The sequence below is a fragment of the Scyliorhinus torazame genome, chromosome 7 (assembly GCF_047496885.1).
Source record: "Scyliorhinus torazame isolate Kashiwa2021f chromosome 7, sScyTor2.1, whole genome shotgun sequence".
NCBI lineage: Eukaryota > Metazoa > Chordata > Chondrichthyes > Carcharhiniformes > Scyliorhinidae > Scyliorhinus > Scyliorhinus torazame.
Window position 1 is genome coordinate 219,291,852 of NC_092713.1, and position 24,394 is coordinate 219,316,245.

The 24,394-nt window shown below is 44.6% G+C and overlaps 1 protein-coding gene across 1 annotated transcript in view; it reads right to left on the reverse strand.

Annotated features, from left to right (window-relative positions):
* ccnjl (cyclin J-like) overlaps positions 1-24,394 on the reverse strand; it is a 130,084-nt gene that overhangs the window by 13,837 nt on the left and 91,853 nt on the right. The window contains exon 3 of the mRNA XM_072512073.1: positions 1,181-1,480. Coding sequence (XP_072368174.1) covers positions 1,181-1,480 — 300 coding nt within the window. The remainder of the gene's footprint in view (positions 1-1,180; positions 1,481-24,394) is intronic.

Below are 24,394 nucleotides of genomic sequence, written 5' to 3' on the forward strand. Positions count from 1 at the left end.
TGCCATGATCAATGTATAAGGATATGGGGGTAGGGTGGGGAGTGGGCCTAGGTAGAGTGCTCTTTCGGAGGGTCGGTGCAGGCTCGATGAGCTGAATGGCCTCCTTCTGCACAGTAGCGATTGTACTCTTTAAATAACCCCCATTAAATATTTTACTCCTTTGACCAATCAGACCTGGAGCATAAGTTTCATGTCTCACATGAACGATGACACTTATAATGCAGCAATCTCTTAATGTTACTTGTGAGTATTCAGATAGTGTGTTCTTCCTACATTACTTTTATTTGGGAGAAAACAGGAGAACCTATTACTTGGTGACTCATTTATCTCAAAACTTAAATGACAAATTATTAAATGGCGTAGAAGTCTCCTACTCGCCCTGGATTGATCTCTGATCTTTTGATGAATTAAGTGATCTCAGCTCAAGTGACAGCTGTGATACTACAACTGGGATCTAATTCCTGGTTGTTGTTGTTGTTCCTGTGGAGAGTGCACAGGTTGGGGCAATGGAAGAGAAAACGGTTGGGCTCCCCTATAGTGCTGTTCATCCCCCTCTCAACCCTCCACAAAGAACACAATCTGTATTTGATGCACATGATGAGTGACCATTTGGGTGAGGTACCAGAGGCTACCCAGTGCAAGTCAATACCTTCTGAGAGCAAGGGAAAAAGTCATAAGATAAAAAAACCTCTGTTACTAGGATGTACAATAGGAAAATATGTTTCTTTGTTCTAGGTGTGCTTCAAATTTTGGGCAAGGTGTTCAGGAGCAGGAAGCAACAAAGTATTGAGACGGTTACAAATGATAGTCCCGCATATTGGGCAGCACGGTAGCATTGTAGATAGCACAATTGCTTCACAGCTCCAGGGTCCCAGGTTCGATTCCTGACTTGGGTCACTGTCTGTGCGGAGTCTGCACATCCTCCCCGTGTGTACGTGGGTTTCCTCCGGGTGGTCCGGTTTCCTCCCACAGTCCAAAGATGTGCGGGTTAGGTGGATTGCCCATAGTGTCCAAAATTGCCCTTAGTGTTGGGTGGGGTTACTGGGTTATGGGGGTAGGGTGCTCTTTCCAAGAGCCGGTGCAGACTCGATGGGCCGAATGGCCTCCTTCTGCACTGTAAATGCTATAAACACCACTGAACTTACTGCTATATTCACAGTTTCTTCTTTGCCAAACATACCTTGAAGAGAAACTTCTAAAAAATAATGGGTGTATTTTTCCATGAAGGCTTTGGTTTTGGCAATGGAGGTGAGCGGCCAGCCATTATGGAGGTCACTCTCGTGGACGGAGCCAGAGAGGTAGTAGTCGATGAAGTGTGCCGCTGTGGGCATACAGAGGTTCCAGTTGAAAGTCTCCAGCAGCAGCAGCTCCATCTGCAGCAGGTCTCGTTTGTTCAGTACGAGGTGCAGGCTGCTCATGAAGCCCAGGCTGTTGAGCTGTTCCAACTTTGGCACTCTATCTTCTTTCTCTTCGAATTTGCCTAGAAACAAAGCAGCAATAAAATGGTGAACTTTCCACTTTCCAACACTCTTTACCACATATGACTCATGCAGAAGGGAAATTCAGAGCTAGCAACCAACTTCCTTTCAAACTAATAATATTTATAGCTACTTGACAAATTTTGCATCCACCACGTTCTGAGATTCCTGCCACACTGGAGCACCCTCATGACTGAACTAAAATTTCTAATCAATTCTACCAAAGAAGTCTCCTCATAGATTGATATTTTTCTTTAAAATTTTAATTCTCAAACTTTTTCTTAAAATACATGAGTTAAACAAAAACTGCACTTAAATCAAGGGGGTGGCATGGTGGCACAGTGGTTAGCATTGCTGCCTCACAGCTCCAAGGACCCGAGTTCAATTCCGGCCTCGGATGACTGTGTGGGGTTTGCACTTTTTCCCCCGTGTCTACGGGGGTTTCCTCTGGATGCTCCGGTTTCCTCCCGCAGTCCAATGATGTGCAGGTTAGGTGGATTGGCCATGCTAAATTGGCCCTTACTGTCCAAAAAGGTTAGGCCGGATTACGGGGATGGAGGCGTGGGGTGCTCTCTCCGAGGGCCAGTGCAGACTTGATGGGCCAAATGGCTTCCTTCTGCACTGTAAATTCTATGATCTATGATTTAAGACATATTGAGAAAGGCAACAAGGTAATGGGGTGCAGTTTCAGGTTTTTAATTTCCCATGCTCTTGTTTCAACAATGTCACCATATGTATTTGGGAAAAAACTGAGGAACTTGGTGGAAGTGAGCTGGTTAAAGCGGAATTCATAACATGTACTACAAACGGAATTAGTAAGAGCCACACGCACATGGAGTGCCTGATATCTGGTATAATGGCATGTTCAGCACAACACTCCTCAACCTCCCCCAACCCCATGAGGGGAAAGCACCAATCTCAGTTATTCTTATATAGCTTATATATTTTTCTATAAGAATCACAGTAGGTGAAGAGCAAGGCTATCCAAAGATTGATATTAAAAAGATGAACAACATAATAAAACAATGGTGGATTTAGAGAAAATAAATGCACCCCCTCGCAGCCACATGTATTATACTGTTTAAAGTTGATTATATAGTGTAGGTTAACTGGGACATAAAGATATGGTGCGGAGCTTACAGAATCGAGCAAAACAAGTAGGTTAGTGTTTGATAGCAAAGGACAGTCAGTCATCCTGAATAAACACCAACTTTGCTGTACATTAACACAAGAAGAATCAGCTAAATAGCTGTAGTTCACATGAAACGCACAAGAGATGAGAGGACAAGAGAACAGACCCCCCAAAAAGTTTTCTACATTAAAAAACCTTTGCCATCTTGTCTTGCACGTCATTGTACCTAAATTTGCTCCTCCATGTTTTCTGTTCTCAAGTGCTCTCGATCTCAACAGCTCCATGATTCATGTTCATTCAGTTGTTGCTTGGTAACAGGTGTTCCCTTGCTGTGGCTTACTTACTATATAATAAATTGTATGCTTGAATGCAGACCATAGTTTCTTTATAATTTATTAAAATTGAACTTCCATACATCATAACCACAAAAAGCAGAACAGCTGCAGTAATTGTATTTCACATCAATAGCCCCAGCTCTGTGCTTCTCCCAAACTGTTTCTGACAATATCCATTCTGAATGCCATGCATTCTTGATAGTATTTCACTACATTACATTATTCAGAGTAATTAAAGTATCCCTTCTTACTCATGAATCAAGACTGGCAGCGAGTATATATCTTTCCTTCTCCCCTTCATGGGAAGGAAAGGAAACATGCCGAGAGTATGCCATTATTTAAATACCAAAAGGCTGCACTGTTTTATGCTTATACACACACACAGACAAAAACAGAAATAAGATTAAAGTATCTTCTTGGGGTGCAATTCACATAATTTATTTTATTCATTCATGGGATGCGGGCTTCGCTGGCTAGGCCAGCATTTACTGACCATCCCTATTTGCCTATGAGAAGGTGGTGGTGAGCTGCCTACTTGAACCGCTGCAGCCCCTGTAGTGTAGGTACATCCACAGTGCTGTTAGGGAGGTAGTTCCAGGATTTTGACATAGCAACAGTGAAGGAACGTCAATATATTTCCAGGTCAAGATGTTGAGTGGCTTGGTGTAGAATTTATAGTTGGGTGGTCTTCTCATGTGAATGCTGCACTAGTTATTCTAGATGGTAGCAGTCGTGTGCTTGGAAGGTGCTGAATATTGTTGGAGCTGCCTTCTTTCAGGCAAGTAGAGAATATTCAATCACACTCCTGGCTTCCTAGATGGACAAACTTTGGGAGTCAGGAAGCGAGTTATTTACCGCAGGATTCCAAGACTTGGCTCTTGTAGCCACAGTATTTATACGTCTAGTCAAGTTCAGTTCTGGTCAGTTGTAATCCCTGGAATGTTTAGGAGTTCAAGCTAGTTCCATGCAATCCATGGCTGGGCAATTTGGAGATGGCAATAAGGCGTATGCTTTTCAGGGGCTTTATCCAATAACCCAGTTGATTAGGAGAGTGAACGGCTGAAAGAGGGACCTGAGGGTCCCCAGGTTTAAACACCATTCTGTGGCGAATCAGCTCTTTTCAGACAGAACAGCATGAAGGAAGGGCACTACAACTGATATTGGTGTGCACAGAGAGAGAAAAAGAGGGAAACAACAAGGCACAGGAGCTTCCTTGATCAATATCAGCAATGCTGCCAGAGCATGTGTAGCCATCTGGGATGGCCATGTCCCGATTACAAAATGGACACTTGCAAAGACTGCAGGGAAAATTGGATAATGCTAAGAAACAAGCAGGTGCAAGCTCTGTCTGTTGATTAGAACCTTAAACACTCAGACAGGACAGAAACTACCAAACGATTTACATACTAATGAGCCATCTCTGGGGACAAAGGGGAAACATTTAGATACACAATGTTAGGACAGACTCCCAGTGCCAGAAGAAGCTAAGACAAAGCTGACTGACAGTCACCAGGACACGCCCAGCGATCAGGGAACCACCCCTCTATTGGAGGAATATCGATACCGATGATTGGGAAAGATCCAATTAGTTGAGGCCAAGTTCAAGGCCCGCCCAAAAGAGCGCGAAGCCCTTTTGGGTATAAACAGTATCCCCCAAGGGAGAACGCCCTCCTTTGGCTCTCAGCGAAGAGAGAGGCCAGCCTAGCAGCTACAGCAGACCAAGTAAGTTCCAAGTCAACGCACGCTACGAGATAGACGCTCCTAGTTACTACCCTGTAAACAGCTCAACCCAGCAGCCTCAGAACCGAGCAACGGCTATTGTTCCTCTGACTGAGTGGTGTAGCCACCTGGGTTGGCCACTTCCCGACTTAAAATGGAGATCCACAAAGGCTGCAGGGAAATTCAGCCAACACAGGCAAAATTGAGCAAGTGCAGAAATCATGTGTATTGAAACTTGCAAAAACCAGACAGCACTGAAACCAGCAGCCATCTGCATAGTAATGAGCGATTCCAGGGCACAATCGCAACACTTAAGGTGAATAAAGCCAAGCAGGAGCCAAGACAAAGGAAGGCCAACGGACATTTAGGGACCGCGCAGCGATCAGGGAACAACTCCAGTATTGGAGAAATCGATCCAAATGATCGGAACGCAGTCCAATCATTTGGAACCAGGTACGGGGTCCGCCCCAAAGGGCGGGAAGCCCCTGGGGACTATAAAGTAAAGCCCCCAAGTTCAAATCGTCCCTCTTTGGCAGGGTCACTCAGCAACTTGAATCAACCCGTGAGAGTGACCTGTCTAAGCTGCCGCATCAACCAACTAAGTCTCCAGTCAATGCTCACTACGAGATAGGCGCTCCTAGCTACAAGTCCATACCAGCTTTTGAATCCTGCAGACTCAGGACCTGAGTGAGAGGCCATTTGTTCCCCTGACCTGGTGGGCCAGTCCGAAGCTAAGTATAGGCCTTTTACTGATAGGAATAATCTAGAAAGTAGAGTTTATGCATGAGTAGTGATTTACTGTGTATAATAAATGTGTTTTGATTTGAATCTTACTAATTGGTGTGTTGAGTTATTGATCATTACTTGAACTTGAACCTTGTGGCGGTATCATAAAGATACCTGGCGACTCTAGAGCAAAGGTCAAACAAACAGCGCAAATTACGAATTAAGAGCCAACCAAAAGTTAGCATCAGTGGGCGCCCAAAGCTAAGTATAGGCTTTACTAATAGTGGTAGTTTAGTTTGGAGAGTTTATGCATGAGTAGATTTGACTGTGTGTAAATAAATGAGCGTTGCTTTTGAGCTTACTAACTGGTGTATCGAGTCATTGATCAGTATTCGGTTCTGAGCCTTGTGGCGGTGTCGAAAGATACCTGGCGACTCTTGAGCAAACGTGATTAAATGGAGCCAAATTAAGAACCAACCAAAAGTTAGCAACACATGTATTCCAGAGGACAAGAAAGACCAAGATCAGTCTAGTGTCTGAAGCACTCCACAGTTGAACAGTGTCAGTCTTGACTTAAAGAAAGAATGAAATAAACAGCACAAGCTCCCTTAATTCACTATATACAGAATTAGACAGGGAACATATACAAATGACATTGATTTTGGCACCAGAAAATTCTGTTTCAAGAAGTAAAACTGTACCATTTCCATAATCAGAGGTAGCACCCTGGTAACACTCGCCAGGCAGCACCATGTGGCCCACCGATACCCACCTTCACATGAGCAGAAATCCAATGATTTCACTCATGGAACCTGCAGCCTGGAACTCAAGTGGCAGAAGGGGATAGGGAAGGATTTGCAGACAGGAAATTAAAATCCTTTCCTTGTGGGATATTTTACTGCAGTCGTGTTGATGAGTGTTTCTAACCTCTGGCTCACTATCCCAGTATTGTAAGTGGATTGCTGAGTGTTAGATGAGGCAATATAATCCCAACACTCACAGCAACCTACAATCCACTTACATTCCTTGGATAGTGAGACAGCGTTTAGAAACACTGAGCAACATGATTGCAGTAAAATATGCCACAAGGAAAGATCTAAGTTCCCCATCTGCAAATCCTTCCCTTCTGGCCTCCATTAAAAAGAATTTCCAAAATCCATCACTGCCGGTCCAGGAGTGAAATTCACAACATTCTCTCATCCTGCTGCCAGTGATGATCATGTGTGCATACGCCCTGTTGCACACTGCTCCCATTAATATGCCGGTGGTTAACCCAGGCCTGTTATCAGCATACAACTGTGCTTGCACGGCATTGGCAGAAGACCAGCCATGTGAAAATAACTCCCATAAGTAACTGATAGTCATTTATTCCCCGATTACAATAGCAATGTTTCACAATCCTCCCACACAGTTCAATTCTTTAGCTGTTTTGAAATTTAGTCCAGAAGATAGAGCAGAGGGTTTTGAGCATCCATTGAATTGTAACCCAGCAGGAAAACAATTCCTTGAGGAGAGCAGATGGGAAGAAAACCCAGCAGGAAAACAATTCCTTGAGGAGAGCATATGGGAAGAAAATTAAGGGAAATCGTGAAAAAAAGGAAACAGAAATAAAGGATCTTTAATTATGGCGTATAGAAACTTCAGTTTCTTCGCAATTCAGGCCCAAGTCCAGATATGGACTTGGTAAACTAAGGCTGAGTCAGCATGACTTCAAGGGGAGGTTACGCCTGACAAATACGTTAGAATTCTTTGAGGCTGTAACGAGAAAGTTAGACAAAGAGAGCCAGTGGATGCGATCTATTTGGATTTCCAGAAGGCCTTTAACAAGATGTAGTACAGGATAAATAAGATAAGAGCATGGATAGAGGGTTGGCTGACTGACAGAAGGCAGAGAGTGAGGATAAAGAGGTCTTTTTCAGGATGGCAGCCAGTGGCTTGTGATGTTCCCAGGGACCACAACTATTCACGATATGCATTAACGATCTGGAAGAAGGAACGGAGGGCATTGTTCCTAAATTTGCAGATGATAGAGATATGTCGAGGGACAGGTAGTGTTGAGGAAACGGGGAGGCTGCAGAAGGAGAGACTAGGAGAGTGGGCAAAGAAGTGGCAGATGGAATACAATGTAGAAAAGTGAGGCACTTTGGTAGGAAAAATAGAGGCATAGACTATTTTCTAATGGGGGAAAGTTTTCATAAATCTGAAGCAGAAAGGGACTTAGGAGTCCTAATTCAGGATTCCCTTACGGTTAACATGCAGGTTCAGTTAGCACTTAGGAATAACAGGAAGGCAAATGCAATGTTAGCATTCATGTCAAGAGTGCCAGAATATAAGAGCAGGGATGTACTGCTGAAGCTGTAAAAGGCTCTGGTCAGACCCCATTTTGAATATTGCGAGCAGTTTGGGCCCATATCTTGAAAAGCATTTTTATTCCAATTTTCAATATTTTACATTTCACAACAAAATAAACACATTAAATCCGCCCCTCACCAGTCTGACAGAGGAAGTCAAAAAGGACCTGCAAAGATGGAACACACTTCCACTCTCCCTCATGGGGAGAGTGCAGATGATCAAAATGAACAAACTGTCCAAGTACCTCTTCCTACTTAGATCTATGCCGATCTATCGCCCCAAGGCCTTTTTCAATTCACTGGACAAATTAATCACGGCGTTTGCACAGATGGGGAAGAATGCTAGGATCCCAAAGAAGGTCCTACAGAAAACAAAGTCCAGAGGAGGGCTAGCCCTCCCAAACCTACAATACTACCACTGGGCGGCAACAGTAGAACAAGTAAGGGGATGGATTAAGGAGCCAGAAGCCGAGTGGGTGTGCGCGGAGGAGGCCTCCTTCAGGAGAACTCGCTCCGGGCCCTTGCCTTGGCGGCACTCCCACCCCCACCCAAAAAACACTCTAGCAGCCCAGTGATGGTAGCCACCCTCCAGATCTGGAAGCAACTACGGCAGAAATTTACGTGATTTTGCTAATTATATAACGTGGTTGGTTTTATATGGTTTGTATCATCTTCGCTTTTTTTTCTCTTCTTTGTGTACATCTGTAAATATACTATGTTCGAAAAACCCACTAAAAAACATTGAATTAAAAAAAATTCCCCACCCAATAAGAATCCCCCTACCCCCCAAACAGCTGACGGTAACCAACTCTGCAAAATGAACAAACCCCAACTCTTGCAGAAACCCATCACTCGCACCCCCCTCCCCCAAACAGGGAAAATTTCGCATTCTTCAGGGCTCAAGACTCCAGTAGGTCCCTTCCCTCCGCTGAGGCACAGGGTGGAGAAGCTGACCCCCACCCCAACAGGATCCGGATCCGCCTGTGAGCAATCATCTGCCCCTGCACCCATCTGCAACTACAGCCAGTCTGACACCCCGAATATGGCCTCCAGGGGACTATGTGCAAAACCTCCAGAATGGTGCTGGAAACTGCCCTCCAGAACCCTTCCAACTTCGGGCAGGACCAGACATATGCACATGATTAGTTGGACCCCTCGCACACTGCTTCAGGTGTCCTCAACCCCCTCAAGCAGTCAGCTCACCCTGGACATCGTCAGGAGTGCCCTGTACACCATCTTCAACTGCATCAGCCCCAACCTTGCACACGAGGTTGAGGTGTTCCTCCGCAGCACCTTGCACCACAATCGCTTTTGTCAATACCACCCCCAACTCCTCTTCCAACTTTGCCTTCATTCCCTCCATGGAAGCCTTATCCTCTTCCAAAATCCTCCCATAAATCGCTGAGACGATCCCCCCCATCCCAAACCCCAGGAACCTCACATTATCCTCTCCAGCTGAAATCTGTGATTTCCCCCTGATCGGTGTCACCCTCGACTCCACTCCCAACCTTAAGTGCTACTGGAACTGCCCCCAAATCTTCAGTGTGGCCACCACTATATGACTTCCGGAATACTTCCCAGAAGCCAATGTGAGCGACATTGTAGTCAACGCCCGGAACCCTGACCCCCCAGGTGAATCCGCCTCCATTCTTCTCCACAAAGCCTCTGCCTCCCTATTCCGACACTGTGCCATCACTGCATTCGCCACCCAGTCATAATATATCAAATTCAGGAGGCCTAAACCCCCGACTGCCATCCCCTCGGCAGTATTACCCTTCCTTATCCTGGCCAACAAGCGAAGGAATCAGCCTGTCCACCCCCTTGAAACAAGCCTCAGGCAAAAATATTGGTAGGCGCGGAAATGAAAACAGAAACTGCGGTAAAATGTTAATCTTCAGCACCTGCATCCGGTCCGCCAACAACAGAGGAAAATATCTCACCACAACAAATCTGCTTTCACCGTCCCCAACAAACTTGCGTAATTTAACTTCTGAAGACCTGCCCAGAGTCCCGAGGCACCTGGACCCTCAGATACTTAAAATGAGATGTTGCCACACGGAATGGTAACCCACCCCGCCCCAACCCCTATCCCTGGAGAGGAAACCACAAAATACTTGCTTTTCCCCTAATTTAGCTTCTGGGGCCTTGTATCCAAGAAAAGACGTGCTGGCCTTGGAGGGGTCCAGAGGAGTTTCACAAGAATGACCCCCTGAATGAAGGACTTGTCATATGAGGTGCTTTGTGGATTCTGAGTCTGTACTCAACAGAGTTTAGAAGGGTATGGGGGAATCGCATTGAAGCTTACAGAATACTGAGACACCTAGATAGAGTGGATGTGGAGATATTGTTTCCACGAGTAGGAGAAACTAGAACCCAAGGGCACAGCCTCCGACTGCAGGGACGATCCTTTAAAACTGAGATGAGGAGGAATTTCTTCAGCCAGAGAGTGGTGAATCTGTGGAATTCATTGCCACAGAAGGCTGTGGAGACCCAAGTCACTGAGCATCTTTAAGCCAGAGATAGGTAGGTTCTTGATTAATAAGGGGATCTGGAGTTACGGGCAGGAGAATGGGGATGAGAAATTGATCCGCCATGATCGAATCGCAGGGCTGACTCAATGGGCCGAATAGCCTAATTCTGCGCATATATCTTATTGTCTTATGTATCATACTATTGCATTGTGCTATGTAACACCAGTAATTGTGCAATTAGTGGTATTCTTTATGGCAAAGCAACAAAAAGGATTAAGGTCAAGGCTTTTTACTTTTCCTACAGATTGGAGGCTAGCTAATGTAACCCCATTATTGAAAAAGGGGGCTAGAGAGAAAACAGGGAATTACAGACAACTAATGTCAACATTGGTCGTGGGGAAAATTCTAGAATCCATTATCAAAGATTTTATAGCCGAGCACTGAGAAAACAGTGGCAAGATTAGACAGTCAGCATGGATTTATGAAGGAGAAATCATGTTTGACAAATCTACTGGAGAATGTAACTGGTAGAGTTGATGAGGGAGAGCCAGTAGATAAGATTTATTTGCACTTTCAAAAGGCTTTCAACAAAGTACCAGCCAAGATATTAGCAAATAAAATTAAAGCACAGGGGATAAGGGGTAATGTATTGAGATGGAAAGAAACTGGACAGCAGACAGGAAACAAAGAGTAGGAATAAAAGGTCTTTTTCCAAATGGCAGGCAGTGACTAGTTGGGCACCGCAGGGATCGATGCTAGGACCCCAGTTAGTCACAATACATATTAATGATTTAGATGAGGGAACAAAATATAATATTTCCAAATTTGCAGATGACACACAGCTGGGTGGGAGAGTGAGCTGTGTGGAGGATACAGAGATCCTTCAGTGTGATTTGGACAAGTTGAGTGAGTGGGCAAATGAATAGCAGATGCAGTATAATTTGGATAAATGTGAGGTTATCCACTTTGTAGCAAAAATGGGAAGGTAAACTATTATCTGAATTGCCATAAATTAAGAGACGGGAATGCGCAACGAGACCTGGGTGTCCTCATACACCAGTCACTGATTCCTGGGTGGCAGGACAGACGTACGAGGAGAGTTGAAGTTGGTTAGGATTGTATTCGCTGGAGTCCAGAAGAACGAGGGGAATCTCATAAAAACCCATAAAATTTAACAGGATTAGACAGGGTAGATGCAAGAAGAATGTTCCCGATGGTGGGAGTGTCCAGGACCAGGGGTCATAGTTTGAGGATAAGGGATAGACCATTTAGGACAGAGAGAAGTCTCTTCACCCAGAGAGTGGGGAGCCTGTGGAATGTTGGTTACCACAGCAAGTAGTTGAGGCCAAACATGGTATCTTTCCAGAAGCGGTTAGATATAACACTTGAGGAAAATGAGATCAAAGGATATTGGGGGGGGGAAGAAAGAGGAGGAGAGGAGTGCGATTAGGCTATTGAGTTGGATGATTGGCCATGATCATAATGAATGGTGGAGCAGGCTCGAAGGGCCGAATGGCCTCCTATTATTTTCTATGTTTCTATCTATTGTGTCTACCACTGCATTACTAATTTCATACCTGTGTGAAGTAACATCTTCTAGATTTGTAATTATGTACTTCATTATTAGTGGCACTGTTAATTTAACTGAAAAGCTGGGTCTGCATATTAAATTTGAAGGTTTATAGTTTGTCCTTTTACCATAAACTACATTCAGAGTTTTTCATAGACTTGCAGGTCCTTGGATGTGTGCAAAACACTGATACTCCATATGCATGTCACATGCAATGCATCCGTCCCATCCCATCTAGAGCAAGAAAAAAAACAGAAGATACTGGACAATCTCAGCAGGCCTGACAGCATCTTTGGAGAGAAAAGGGAACTAACGTTGAGAGTCTGGATGACTTTGTCAACGCTTTGCCGAGATTGTCCAGTATTTTCCGTTTTTGTTTCAGATTCCAGCATCTGCAGTAATTTGATTTTAACATCTAGAGCAAGGTTGTCCAACATATGGCCCAAAGGTCATAATCTGGCCTATCACACCTCTCTATCTGACCTGTCGACTTCATTGTTCAAAACACAGCAAATGGAGCGACACCTGCAAGGACAAGCTGTTTCTCTACCACATTTGCTGCTGATAGGCCAAATGCAGGAGGGAAACAGTCTATGATTGGAGAAGCAGTAAACATTGCGAAGGTGAGCCGCCATGGTGCATCCCTTCTCTCTCGCCCTCTCCATGCAGTCAACATTCCCCTAAAGGAGCACAGGGGTGACGATGCCACAGTCCCAGCAAAAGAACAGTTTTGTGCAGGTGTGCCTCCACAGGCACCACACCACCTAGCAGCACTGTAAAGATATGGTTATATTTCCCTACATTTGTTAATAGTGAAAAAAAGTGTCAGCAACACAAGAAAACAAAGGTAAGTGCACCCTTTAAGGGATTTGCCCTTGGATGTGTTGAACAGCCTGTATAAAAGCAACAGATATTGCTTTCACTGGTACTGTGTTCACTGGAATGAAGCTTCTACAGGTGCTGCTGAAAACACGATGGCAAACTCACAAATCCACCAAATGACTGTGATTTAGTGCTTTACATTTGCCTTGTTCATTACAAATATTTTTGGTTTAACCTTTTGTCAGGCCATGGAGATTTGAAAATTGACATGTGAAGTTATGCTCTCATGGCGTAAAACAAAATTTGGTACCGAGGGCTACCTAGTGGAATGTTGTTTCGAAGGAACAGATGCTTTTCCTACATAAATGGGAGTTCCATTGAAAGAGAATTCTTACCCGTGACAGTAGCTCAACCTTTGCATGTTCATCATTCCCATGTTTTTCAGCCTCAGGAATGGTCTTATCTTCTCCTTACTTAGAACTAATCATATGCAATGGTCATCAATCACAATTAGCACTGCTGTCTCACAGCGCTGAGGACCGTGGTTTGATCCCGGCCCCAGGTTACTGTCATGTAGGGTTTGCACATTCTCCCCATGTCTGCGCGGGTCTCACCCCCACAACCCCCACACCCCAAAAAGATGCGCAGGGTAGGTGGATTGGCCACTCTAAATTGCCCCTTAATTAGGAAAAAATTGGGCCGTTTTTATTTTAAATCAATTGCAGAGGAAGCAGGATCCTGACACCAGGTAATCCTTTCACCACCCCTCACTGGTGTGAACATTCCCCATGGGTGTATCTTTGTAAGGCAAATACTATGCAGCACATGGGAATGCAAAGATTTAAAACAAAGCAAAAGCAAAACGTAGTCAAGTGAAGGAAGTAACAAAGAAATGTTACATCTAAATATCTGTTAGGATTTTCCAGCCCCAGGCCTAGGAGGGGTTTGCACCCATCTTTTCTTTTAAATGATATGGTTGATTTAAGCATGTGACCGGCAGCTGTATTAGAATTCAATGGAAAGCTGCTCGTTTGTTTGGCTACATCAATTGTCAGTCACCGTTTAGCTTGTCAGCCTCAATACCCTCCACACTATGAGTCACAAACTCAAAGCTTTAGTCGACTTTTATGGACATTGTATTTAACAAAGTGCTTTTTCACACCATATAGAAACCATAAGAAAAACGTGTAGAATTGGAGCAATACCAGACTACTTGGTAGGTTGTCCATAATCTAACATATGCTCTCAACATGTAGGTACATACTCCTTTAAAGCACCACATTTCCACTTTCTTGTTAGTTACATTACTTAATTAAAATTATTAGACAAGTCAATACTTTCCACTTTCAATTATCAATAGGGTTCAGCTAACCAGCCAATGCTACTACCTCAAAATGATGATAAAAGTCAAGTCGCCATAGTCCCTAATGACCATTGGCTGCTTTCCCCTTTTGAGGGAGAGAGCTGACTGGTAGCGATTTAACCTGAGGATCACCACAAGGGGGCACGGTTGAGAAGGCGAGGTCTTCAGGAATGACCTCCGCCGGTACGGGAATTGAACCCATGCTGTTGGCGTTGCTCTGCATCCAGCCAACTGAGCTAAAATGATATTCATGTGTTGATTATTGGACAATTCTTTGCACATCACTAGTTAGAAATCTGATTAACATTATTTTCATCAAAACGGAAGAAAAATGCAAGTTAACCAAGAGAGCTAGAATTTGCACAAAGGTTCATAAAGTTAGCTATTGAGTGCATGTTGGATATCCCAAAGTAGGAAGCATTACAGATATCCTCACCTAATGCCAACACTTGTATACTTGAAGTTAGGGTTGCAAGGTATAGCCATTCAGCTCATCAATGATATACCTGTCCTTTTCTCCACGGGCTATCTAGTTTAATCCGACTTTCTGTTCACACATCATCCTCTTGGTTAACATTCTTTTTGATCAACCATCGAATATCTGTTACCACACCCTGGGCTTGTGCGCTGCCAATTCCAGCCCCACTTGACTTGGAGTCGCAACACCAGTGAAATTAGATTTATTTAAATAGCCACGGTCTTTGGCTGGGCCCAATAAACTAGTCACCAGGTTTGTAACTTTAACACACAAGTAACCTTTCATTATGAACAGTATTTTTCATTAACAGACAGAAAATGTAGCTGGTTATCGACTACCTATTCCACCCCCCCCTTCCTAACTCACCCCCCTCTTTATATGCACACATACAAACCACATAGAGGGGAAAGGGTGGTGGAAAAGGAAAGAGAATAATAAAATAAAAGGGTAACATTCTTTGATTCACAGGTATGACTTCCAGTGAATGTCTTTCTGAAGCTCAGGCTTCCAGTTTGGCATTTCATTTCTTCCAGGCTTGATATGGTCTTCTGAGGCAAGGTTGTCTACCTTCCCTGCAGACTCAGGATCATTTCAGGTTCACAGTAAGAACATGTATAAACAATCACTGCTTTCAAAACAATAGATCAGTTATTTTACTTCTCACCCTGAAGCACAACAAACTGCTGGCTTTGATGCACTTAAAAGATCTTCAGCTTCTTGTCTGGGCAGGAAAATCCCCGCGGGTGAGGAAGGCAATGTTGAAAGGAGCCGCAGCGAGGGGGGACTGGCATTGCCAAATCTGATCAACCACTATTGGGCGGCTAACATAGCCATGATAAGGAAGTGGTGGGTACGGGGTCTATCTGGGAGCGGGTGGAGGCGGCTTCGTGCAGGGGCACCAGTTTGGCAGCCCTGGTCACGGCTCCCTTACCGCTTGCGCCGGCCGGGTACTCCACCAGCCCGGTAGTGGGGGCGGCCCTGCAGATTTGGGGCCAGTGGAGAAAGCATGCAGGGGAGGTGGGTGCGTCGGTCTGGGTTCCAATTTGTGATAACCATCGATTCACCCCCGGGAACATGGATGGAGGGTTTCGAACATGGGGGCGGGCGGGGGTGAGAAGGGTGGGCAATAAGTTCCTGGAGGGGAACTTTGCGAGTTTGAGGGAGTTAGAGGAGAAAGCTTGGCTGGAAAGGGGAAATGACTTTAGGTACTTAGAGGTGCGGGACTTTGTACGCAGACAGGTCCCATCCTTCCCACGCCTCCCGCCAATAGGGATCCAGGACAGAATAGGAGACGGAGGAGAGGGAAGAGTCTCGGATATTTACAAGGTGCTCATGAAGAGGGAAGAGTCCCAGACGGAGGATCTGAAATTCAAATAGGAGGAGGAGCTCGGCAGGGAGATGGAGGACGGAGTATGGGTGGAAGCCCTGAGTAGGGTAAACTCAACCGCAACATGTGCCAGGCTCAGCCTGAATCAGTTTAAGTTCGTTCACCGGGCCCACATGACGGTGGCTCGGATGAGCAAATTTTTTGGGGTAGAGGACAAGTGCGCTAGATGCGCGGGAGGACCAGCGAACCACGTTCACATGTTTTGGGCGTGTCCTAAGCTTAGGGGGTACTGGGAGGGATTTGCGGGGGTCATGTCCCGGGTGCTGAAAACAAGGGTGGTGATGAGTCCAGAGGTGGCAATTTTCAGGGTTTCGGAAGACCCGGGAGTCCAGGGGGAGAAAAAGGTCAATGTTCTGGCCTTTGCTTCCCTGATTGCCCGGCGGCAAATACTGCTGGCATGGAGGGGCTCAAAACCCCGAAGACCGAACTATGGCTTTTGGACATGTCAAGTTTTCTTGGTATGGAAAAAAAAATCAAGTTTGCCTTGAGGGGATCTGCATTGGGGTTCGCCCGAAGGTGGCAAGCATTCATCGACTTCTTTGTGGGAGAATGAACGTCAGCAAGGGGGGGGGTGAGATTAGCGTAGAGTAGGAGGGATAAATAGGAGGGCAGTGTCTATGGGAAAGGAGCGGGTATGTGCATTATGGTTTGGTTGAAGCGTTGGTTTTCCATTGATGTTTGCATATTTCTGTAATCTGTAACTCTTTACAATGCCAAAAAATACCTCACTAAAATTGTTTGTTAAAAAAAAGATCTTCCGCGTCCACCTACAGACAGCAGGCATCAGAGAGAAAACAGCTTCCTTCACTTCTCAGGTCTGATCACTCTTGGAGGGTTCTCTCAGAATCACCACCCAGCTGGAACCAATCATTGACTGTTGTCAAGCAGAGCACTATCCCTGGCCAACCCATTGGTTACCAGTTAGCCAATCAAACTGATTCCTTCCAAAACCCGGTCCTCCCATCCACTTGGTGGAGAAGAGTCTGGCTTCTCCTTCTCCCAAACACAAAGCCTGAGAATACAGTATCCTGGAAAGCAGGCTGTTTTAAACTGGAGTCTTCTGCTTTCTTCTCTCTACTTAAAAGCACATCCCAATCATTGATCCATGGACCAAAATAATGAAATAAATGGGAGCAAAGGACATAGATACGAAGGACTTTTACACATCCTTGTAAAACCATCTCTGGGTGCTGTTTCTGCACAAATTTGTGGAAACAATCTACATTTTAACTACTGTGCTAAGAACTTTTCTGAACTCCATATGATATATTGTGTTGTGTCATCTCAATAAGTGGACGGTGAAAACAAAGTCACTATTTACAATGTTGTAATCCTACATAATCAGAGACCTCCTTAAGTACCTCAACCTTCTGGCTTAGCACACTGGGCTAAATCGCTGGCTTTTAAAGCAGACCAAGGCAGTCCAGTAACACGGTTCAATTCCCGTAGCAGCCTCCCTGAACAGGTGCCGGAATGTGGTGACTAGGGGCTTTTGGCAGTAACTTCATTTGAAGCCTACTTGTGACAATAAGCGATTTTCATTTCATTTCATTTCTGAGGTCCAATGATAAAAGTTCTATCCTCATGCCCCACTTCATAACTGTAATCCCTACCCTTGGGCAACATCCTGATTAAATCAATACTGCACCTTTTCCACTGCTATCATACCCTTTCGAGAATGTTTTTTATACCTAGGTAAAGAACGAGGTGCATCCATTTTTCAATTGTTATTCTCCCCGAGTGATTCCCCCATTGAACACAACATCAATAAGGCCCTGGGTACTTTCTAACTTGCTTAACTGCCAGGGCAGCTTAGCTGTAAGTTTAGCAAAATGTACAGTGTGGAGTGAGGGACAGTATCACCAGTTCACCACACCTGTGCTACAGTCTACTGTGCGAATATTGAGGATTATCTCTCAAAATTGGCCACACTCTTGATTGTGGTGCATTGTAATATAGGTAAAGGCGCCAAATTTTGTGATGCAAAAATAAAAAGCAAATCCAAAGGCTTCCTGTAAACCCAACAAGAGACTACATATTCCTCTTAATCAAAATGTCCCACCTCTTTGGCATTAGTGTGTACCATCTTCAAGATGTATTGCAGAAACTAACCTAGGCTTCTTTGACAGCTCCTTCTAAACTCATGGCCTCAACCACCTGGGATGACAAGGGCAGCAGATACATGGAAACACCACCACTTGCAAGGTTCCCCTCCAAGCCACACACCATCCTGACTTGGAACTACATCATCGTCCCTTCACTATCACTGGGTTAAAATTCTGGAACTCCCTTCCTAACAGCACTGTGGGTGATGTACACACATTTGGACTGCAGCGGTTCAAAGAGGCCGCTCAGCATCACCTTCTCAAGAGAAAGTGTGGAAGGTAAGAAGTGCTGGCCTAGCCAGCGACGCCCACACCATGAAAGATTTTTTTAAAGGACAAAGTTTTTATTGACAGGGGAGTTGAGGGTTATCGCAGGCAGGAAAGTGGAGTTAATGTATCAATCAGATCAGCTATGACGCTACTGAATATCAAAGGAGGCTCAAGGGACCAAATTACTTACTCCTGCTCCTATTTTATTGAACCCTGGGTATTCTGCAACTTTTCACATCCCACTCTCATCATATATTGGAGTGAACAAAATAAGTGCACAACATCAAGTATTGCCCCTCCCTCCACACATTTCCTCTAAACACTTACTTTTACTGGGGTGCAATGAGAATCAAAGTTTCATTTCTCTAATTGATCCGGAGTTGATTGAGTTAATTACTTCATCACAAAACAGAAACCCAGTCATATCTTTTCCTACACTTTACCTACCTTGGGGTGTTGAGTGGGGATTTACAGGGTCAATTTACTCTCCTTTAAACACCACACAATGGGCTTAAAGCATTTGAGCTTCCTTTATATTGGAAATGGAGGAATTGTTACATTTCTGGAGTTTTTAAAATCATATTTATTACAAAAGTGATTTGGCGAAAAAGGAATTACTTAAAATGTTGCAATTTTAAAGTATGGTATATGCCTGACAGTGGAAGTGAAATGTTGGGTGAGTATGATTCTAATAAGCTAGCTTTAATATGGTTTCCTCATAGCAGCAAATTCTATATATTATTTAGATCCTATGCCTGGGCGCCAGAAAAATATCTCATCGATTATATGAAAAACCTTTGGTTATCAGTACAGGAGGAAGATCTCTTCATTTAGAAAGACAACCAACCAAGATGTTGCGCTCTTCATTTTGTATTATGCTAATACAAGTTGTATTGGTTAATGCAAATTAATAGGATTATAACTTGGGTTCTATACTTTCCATTTTGCGGTGTAATAAACCAACAATTTAAATCTAGCCTCACCTAGCATTAACTCAGTCCACTTTCAGTGATCTCATAATAAATGTGCAAAAGACAAGGATATCTGGTTCAGGTTAAGAGGAGGTCCTAGTGTTATACTGCAGGGTCACACTATCATACAAGTAGATATAGCACAACATATGTACAAAACAATGGTACACAGACTGCTTGTGGCAGTGACTATTGCAATTGACCCAGAGAATGTTATCAATGGTACACCTAAATTTTAAAAGATGTTACAAGTCATTGGATTCTGGGTCTCTCATCAGTTGACAACTCCAAATGTGGCCTGCAATAATGAATCTAGCAAATGTATTCTCGGATTATCACCAGCCTCATCAACATCCTGCTAGATGCAATATATAAATAGCTTTACATATTACCATGAATACCATCACAATGGGTAATCAGGTGCACTTGCGGAGATGCGATACACAAGGATTCAGCCTAGCCAATTTATATCAACCGGATTTGGGACCTACTCTTTCGCGTTCCCTCGGGATCAAATCAGTGGTTTGAAATATTACAGGTGCAGTTTGAACCAAGTTAAACGTTCCAGCTTTGTCTGAAATCTTAAATCAAAGCTTTTCAGTCAATGGTGAAAGCACAGCATTGTCAACAAATCGGGAAGGTCCCCAAGTTTGATCACCAGTCTTTGCTGAGTTAGTAAAAGAGGCACTGTAGATGTCATCAGACACGTCCAGAGACTAAGAAAGGGAGATAAAAGAAATCAAGGTTAATAATCCTATTCTTTTTTTTTAAAATGAATTCAGAGTATCTAATTATTGCTTTCTCAGATTAAGGGGCAATTTAGCGTGGGCAATCCACCTACCAGGTGAGACCCACGTAGACACGGGGAAAATGTGCAAACTCCACACAGACAGTGACCCAGGACCAGGATCGAACCTGGGATCTCAGCGCCATGAGGCAGCAGTGCGAACCACTGCACCACCTTGCTGCCCAGTAATCCTATTCCTTAACCACAAATGAGTGTGCCTGGTGTGAATGGAATCCAGTTTGCCGATGATGTATTTTATGGTAAAACCTATTGCTGACACTTGTGGTTGCTTAGTTGTGGGAAACTGTCACTTGACAATGTACTTATAATTTCTCTCATGTACCAAAGGGCAACCAGTGCTTATTGAAATGCCTCCAATTAAAAGTCACTTGATTTAGGATAGGAGGCCGAGGGTGGAGGGGGGGGGGGGGGGCGAGGGCAAGGGGGGGGGCGAGGATAGGGGGGGGGCCGAGGGTAGGCAGGAGGCCAAGGGTAGGGGGGAGGCTGAGGGTAGGGGGGTGGCCAAGGGTAGGGCAGGAGGCTGAGGGTAGGGAGGGTTTGGGGGGGGGGGGGGGGGGGGGGGGGAGGCCGAGGGGGGGGGGGGGGGAGAGAAAGAGGCCGAGGGGGGGGGGGGGGGGGGGGGAGGAGGCCGAGGGTAGGGGGGAGGCTGAGGGTAGTGGGGGAGGCTGAGGGTGGGATTGGGCCAAGACGAGAAACAAAGAAAATTTGAGTTTTGTACATAAAAGCTAAATTTAATTATTTTAAATGTTTCTTTCTTGGAAAACCCATTATTTCTCAAAAAGGAGTGAAAACAAATTCTGAACAACATTCCGATTCCTTCTCTACTCCGTCCGAAGCAGAGGAGCTTTTGAGCTATTTACATTATTGTTTTATTATCCCTGAGAAAGTTTGGAAAAATTCCATCGGGCAGAAGTAATGGGATGGAAAATTAGGTGGTCAAATGAAATTACCCTCTGCCATCTGCACAGAGCACTCTACGCTTAAAACCATTTCAGCATTAATTATTCCAAAGTACACAAGATGCTGTTTAAATTCTACAATGGTCAAACTGCTGACAATATTTTTCAGAATCGGTGTTCCACTGTCCAAATCACCCTCTTTGAGAAGTGCCTTATTAAACATAATTTGAAGGGAACATTACAACAGGAAACAGCCAGCTACAAATGCAATAAGACCACAGCACAAACTTTATATTGTAAGTTACTGGGGAATATTACATTAGGATACCAATAGGTAGGTCACTTATTTTCTGCCAAGTGCACATTTAGAAACTGTTTAAGTTTTGACTTCTAAATTAACATTTGAGCTTCTACATTTTATCTTAATGTATCTTCGCACACTATTTTCCCTTTGGTGAATAGTGGGGAAGTGGTGGAAGGATTCCAGAGTTGATTATCAGCCAGTCGAACCGTGTTATGAACACTCCTTCCGTGGCCAACAAGTCCTGGCATTAGACTTGAACCCGGAGCTTCTGATCCAGAAGAAGGGACTTTACCACTGTGCCACAAGACCTCTTAGCTTCTACATAAGATGTTGTCGAATCTATATTACAACAATGTAACTTCTGTTTATATAACACCATAACATAAATTTTGCAGTTATGCAGCAAAAGTTATGGTGTTTTGCATCATAAAACATGCCAAGGCACAGCACAGGAATGTTATCAAACAAAATTTTACACCAAGTCACATAATAAGATATCAGTGCAGATGACTATGGCAAAGACGTTGTATTTAAAGAATATCTTAAGGGAGGAGAAAGGCAACGGTAGAGACACCGTTTTGGGAAGAGAATACCAGAGCTTAAGCCCTTAATGGCTGAAGTTAGCAATTGTGAAGTAACTAAAATCAGCGATGTGCAAGATGCCAGAATTGAAGCAAAACAGGTAAGTCGTGGGTGTCGGACTGGAGGATGTTACAGAGATAGGGACGGGTGAGGTCATGGAGGGACTGAAAAACAAGGACAAGAACTCTAAAATTAAAAGCTCAATCAGTTTACACGGGGGTAATGGGTGAAACGGGCCGGGTGTGAAAGATAGGAGATCAGTCAAGGTTTCATTCGAATTGTCAAACCTAGGAGGTAGAAAAGGCATGGATGAGGATTTCAACAGTAGATGAGCTGAGCTAAGGGAGGAGTCAGGTGATACTAGAAGATACAAATAGATGGTCTTAGCGACAGCATGGATATGTGGTTGGAAGCTCGTCTTGGGGTCAAATAACACCAAGATTAGGGCAGCACGGTGGTGTAGTGGATAGCACTGGGACTATGGCGCTGAGGACCTGGGTTTGAATCCCAGCCCTGGGCCACTGTCGGTGAGGAGTTTGCACATTCTCCCCGTGTCTGCGTGGGTTTCACCCCCACAAACCAAAAGATGTGCAGGTTAGGTGGATTGGCCATGCTAAATTGCCCCTTAATTGGAAAAAAATATAATAATTGGGTACTCTAAATTTATTTTAAAAAACACCAAGGTTGTTGGCAGTCTGGTTCAGTCTCAGAGAGCTGCGTCAGATAGAAAGGGCGGGATTCTGTGATCCTGAGGCTAAGTGTTGAAGCTGTCAGAAACGCCGTCACAGTGGCCGGTACCGGTGCCAACGCGTGCATGCACTTTGGCTCCCTTCTCCACGCCGGCCCCAACACAACATGCCACAGGGGCCGGCGCGGAGGAAAGGGGGCCCCCAGCCAGAGAGGACGGCCCAGGCCACATCGGAGGCTGCCCCCCCCCAAACAGGCCGCCCCCCGGACTCTTCCACGCCGAGATCTGCCGGCTGAGAGCAGATGTGAACGGCGCCGGCGGGACCAGGGTCTTTTTTACGACGCCCGCTCAGTCCTTCCGGGCCGAGAATCGTCCGGGGGGGGGGGGGGGGGGGGGCGCTTACTGGCGCCAAATCTCAACTCTGCAGAGAATCGCGTCCCGGCGTCGGGGCAGCGTGGCGCGATTCGCGACGGTCACAGGGATTCTCTGGTCCGGCCCAGGGCTGAGAGAATCCCGCCCAATGCGCCCATAATTAGGGAAGAGTGACTGAAGACAGTGGCTTCAGTCTTCCTAATATTTAGTTGAAAGTAATGCCTGCTTATTCAGTACAGGGCATCAAGCAAGCAGTCTGACAAATCAGAAGCAGTGAGGGGTTGAGAGTGATCATCGTGAGATACAACTGGGCGTCATCAGTTTACATATGTAATAACAGCATGCTTTGAGATTATGTCACTGAAGAATGAACACAAGTTACAATTACACAACCAAGTTCTCAAGAGAAGTTTCCACATTTGCCAGTTTTATTAATACTTTTGCAACCCTGAATTAGAGATGTACATTTTTGTGGGTCCAAAGTACTGTTTGCTCTGGAAGCCAGATTTGTTTACGAATGAAGAGAGGTTCATACATTCATGCCAAGTTATTGCTAATTTTCATCCCATTACATACAACCATTGCTCCATATTTTATATTGCAGTTTTAAACTGCCGTAAAAAGATAAAGCACCATAATGCCATGTTTTAAGTCTCAGCAGTATAGCTGTACATTTTCTCTTTCCATAGGCGGTTTGCGTCTGGTGAGAGCGTTTTTAATATTTCAACACTGAGAAAGACACTGGTGCTTACAGGCATGTCAGTAATATTCGCTCCATGATCACCATCTGTGTATTGCTTGAAGAGATACTATCATTGGTAGGATATGGGGAGGAACTGCACAAGATGTTGGGAGTCAGAGGAATGTAGAATTTGAGAGGTTATAGTATTCGAGTAGGTTAGAGGTGGGAAGGACGAAGTTAAAGAGGGACTTTTTTTAAAAAGTAATTTAAAGACCGATGCAATTAAAGCAAATTCTGGTAGCACATTGGTAATGTCACTTGATTTGTGTAGTTCTTATATGTTATATACAGTGGCTAATAAAGAGCTCATTCATTTTTGATTTGAGCATTGTTGTCCTGAATTCAGGTCAAAAGAAAACCATTGGGGTAAAAGCAGCTGTGAACAAGTGCGTTGAGTGTTTTTGGAGCTGCACTCTCCAGGCAAGTGAAGAGTATTTCATCACACTTCTGATTTGTACCTTGTAGAATTTGGGGAGGTGTGTGGTGACTTACATATTTCAGGATTCCCAGCCTCGGTCTTGCTCTTATAGCCATAATAATATTTATATAATTGGCTCAGTTCAGTTTATGTTCAATGGTAATTCCCCCCCCCCTTCAGATGACTCGAAGATGAGTGGTAGAGTAAAGTGCGCCGAGGACACAAAGTCTGCAGAGGGATATAGATAGTTTGAGTGGGCAAGGGTCTGGCAGATGGAGTACAATGTTGGTAAATGTGAAGCCATTCATTTTGGTAGGAATAATAGTAAAATGGACTATTATTTAAATGGTAAAAAATTGCAGCATGCTGCTGTGCAGAGGGACCTGGGTGTCCTTGTGCGTGA